The sequence below is a fragment of the Tribolium madens genome, unplaced genomic scaffold (genome assembly GCF_015345945.1).
Source record: "Tribolium madens isolate multiple individuals breed KSU strain unplaced genomic scaffold, Tmad_KSU_1.1 Scaffold_11;HRSCAF=98;Tcas5.2_LG3b, whole genome shotgun sequence".
Classification (NCBI taxonomy): Eukaryota; Metazoa; Arthropoda; class Insecta; order Coleoptera; family Tenebrionidae; genus Tribolium; species Tribolium madens.
Window position 1 is genome coordinate 8,166,640 of NW_025400975.1, and position 1,879 is coordinate 8,168,518.

The following is a 1,879-nucleotide window of genomic DNA, read 5'->3' on the forward strand; positions in this document are numbered from 1 at the left end:
GTAGTTTTTTGTTCAATTTTTTGTGATCACCTGGAATTTTTTGTTTAATTTTTTGTCCTACCAGAGATTTTATTTTGCAATAAAATTCTAGACTTGAACTTCAAATATCAGGAAAATTACAATATTCAAACGAGCGACTTTTTGCCCAATTTTTTGTTAAAACGAGTAGTTTTTTGTTCAATTTTTTGGTAGCCACTGATGTTTTTTGTTCAATTTTTTGTGATCATCTGCAATTTTTGCCTAATTTTTTGTCCTACCAGAGATTTAATTTTGCAATAAATTTCTAGACTTTGAATTTCAAATATCAGAAAAACTGCAATGTTCAAACGATCGATTTTTGCTCAATTTTTTTGGTATAATTAAATTCTTTTTGTTCACTTTTTTGTGATCATATGCAATTTTTTGCTTAATTGTTTGTCCTACCAGCGATTTTATTGTGCAATAAATTTCTAGACTTAGAATTTCAAATATCAGAAAAACTGCAATATTCAAACGAGCGGTTTTTTGCTCAATTTTTTGTTAATGAGTCGTTTTTTGTTCAATTTTTTGTGATCACCTGGAATTTTTTGCTTAATTTTTTGTCCTGCCGGAGATTTTATTTTTCAATAAATTTCTTGACTTTGAATTTCATTTATCAGAAAAATTACAATATTAAGACGAGCGATTTTTTGCTCAATATTTTGTTAGAACGAATAGTTTTTTGTTCACTTTTTCGTAGCCACTGATGTTTTTTGTTCAATTTTTTGTTGAATTTTTTGTGATCACCTGCAATTTTTTGCTTAATTTCTTGTCCTACCAGAGATTTTATTTTTCAATAAATTTATCAAATATCAGAAAAATTGCACTATTCAGACGACCAAATTTTTTGTTAGGACGAGTGGTTTTTTGTTCAATTTTTTTGCTAACGAATGATTTTATTTTTCAATAAAGACTGGACCTAGTTTCGGGGTGTGATTAAAGAAAGATAACTGGTTTGTACACATTTATTTAAATTACAGCTTGAGGGGCACACTTTATAAAACTGTTTTTACAATTTAGTTACTTTTTACATTTGCGTGTTTAAACTTAAATTATTTACAAAAAAAATACATTGGTACCGATAAGAGTAACAATAAAATTCAACAATTTTAGTCTAGAGTTTCTTATCCATACTTCTTAAGAAATGTTGTATGAAACTCTTTAAATTTATCTAACATAACCTTGAGTTTGTCAGTTTGTGGCAAGATTGTAGTACGGAAATGATAAGTGCCTGGTTGTTGTCCAAATCCTGATCCAGGCACAATACAAATTCCTGTATTTTCGAGTAACTCAAAAGCATAGAACACATCAGGTGCTTTGTTCTGTTTTTTCGCTTCTTCGACGGCTTTAGACGGGAGAGTGAACTGAGGGAACGCATACATAGCACCCTGGACTGGATTACATTTGAATCCTTCGAACGAATTGAAGGTCTCAGCTACCATCTTCGCTCTCAGCTAAAAACAGCAACAATTCACTTTATAAAAAAGGGGATACAGGGTGCGCCAGAACTCGCGCCCCTTTTGTGAGGTAAGATACAAGGAACGTGGAAATTATATCACAAAAATTTCGAAGTTATGAGAGTTTCAATTTTTGCACTTTCTGTTTCTAAGTTTTTTTGCTACAATTTGTGGCTTTTATTAGCAAAATTGTTGTATCATAAAAAAAGACATAAAAACTTTGTAGTTATTTCAAAAATCTGATTAAAAACTGTAAAAATGCAATTTTGGCCTGATTTGGTAAATTTTCGGTTTGTTTTTAGCGAAATTTTACATTTCTGACTAAAAAACGTACTAAAAAATTAGAAAAAGGACAAAATAATGATCTTTCCGACCTAATTTAGCCACTTTTTGTCGCTTTGAGT

The 1,879-nt window shown here is 30.2% G+C and overlaps 1 protein-coding gene across 1 annotated transcript in view; it reads right to left on the bottom strand.

Moving 5' to 3' along the window:
* Positions 1-1,002: 1,002 nt before the first annotated feature.
* Positions 1,003-1,879, bottom strand: part of LOC123003914 (alanine aminotransferase 1) — a 10,825-nt gene continuing 9,948 nt past the window's right edge. Inside the window, exon 6 of the mRNA XM_044397008.1 lies at positions 1,003-1,472. Within this exon, the coding sequence (XP_044252943.1) occupies positions 1,143-1,472 (330 nt within the window). The 3' untranslated portion in view covers positions 1,003-1,142. The remainder of the gene's footprint in view (positions 1,473-1,879) is intronic.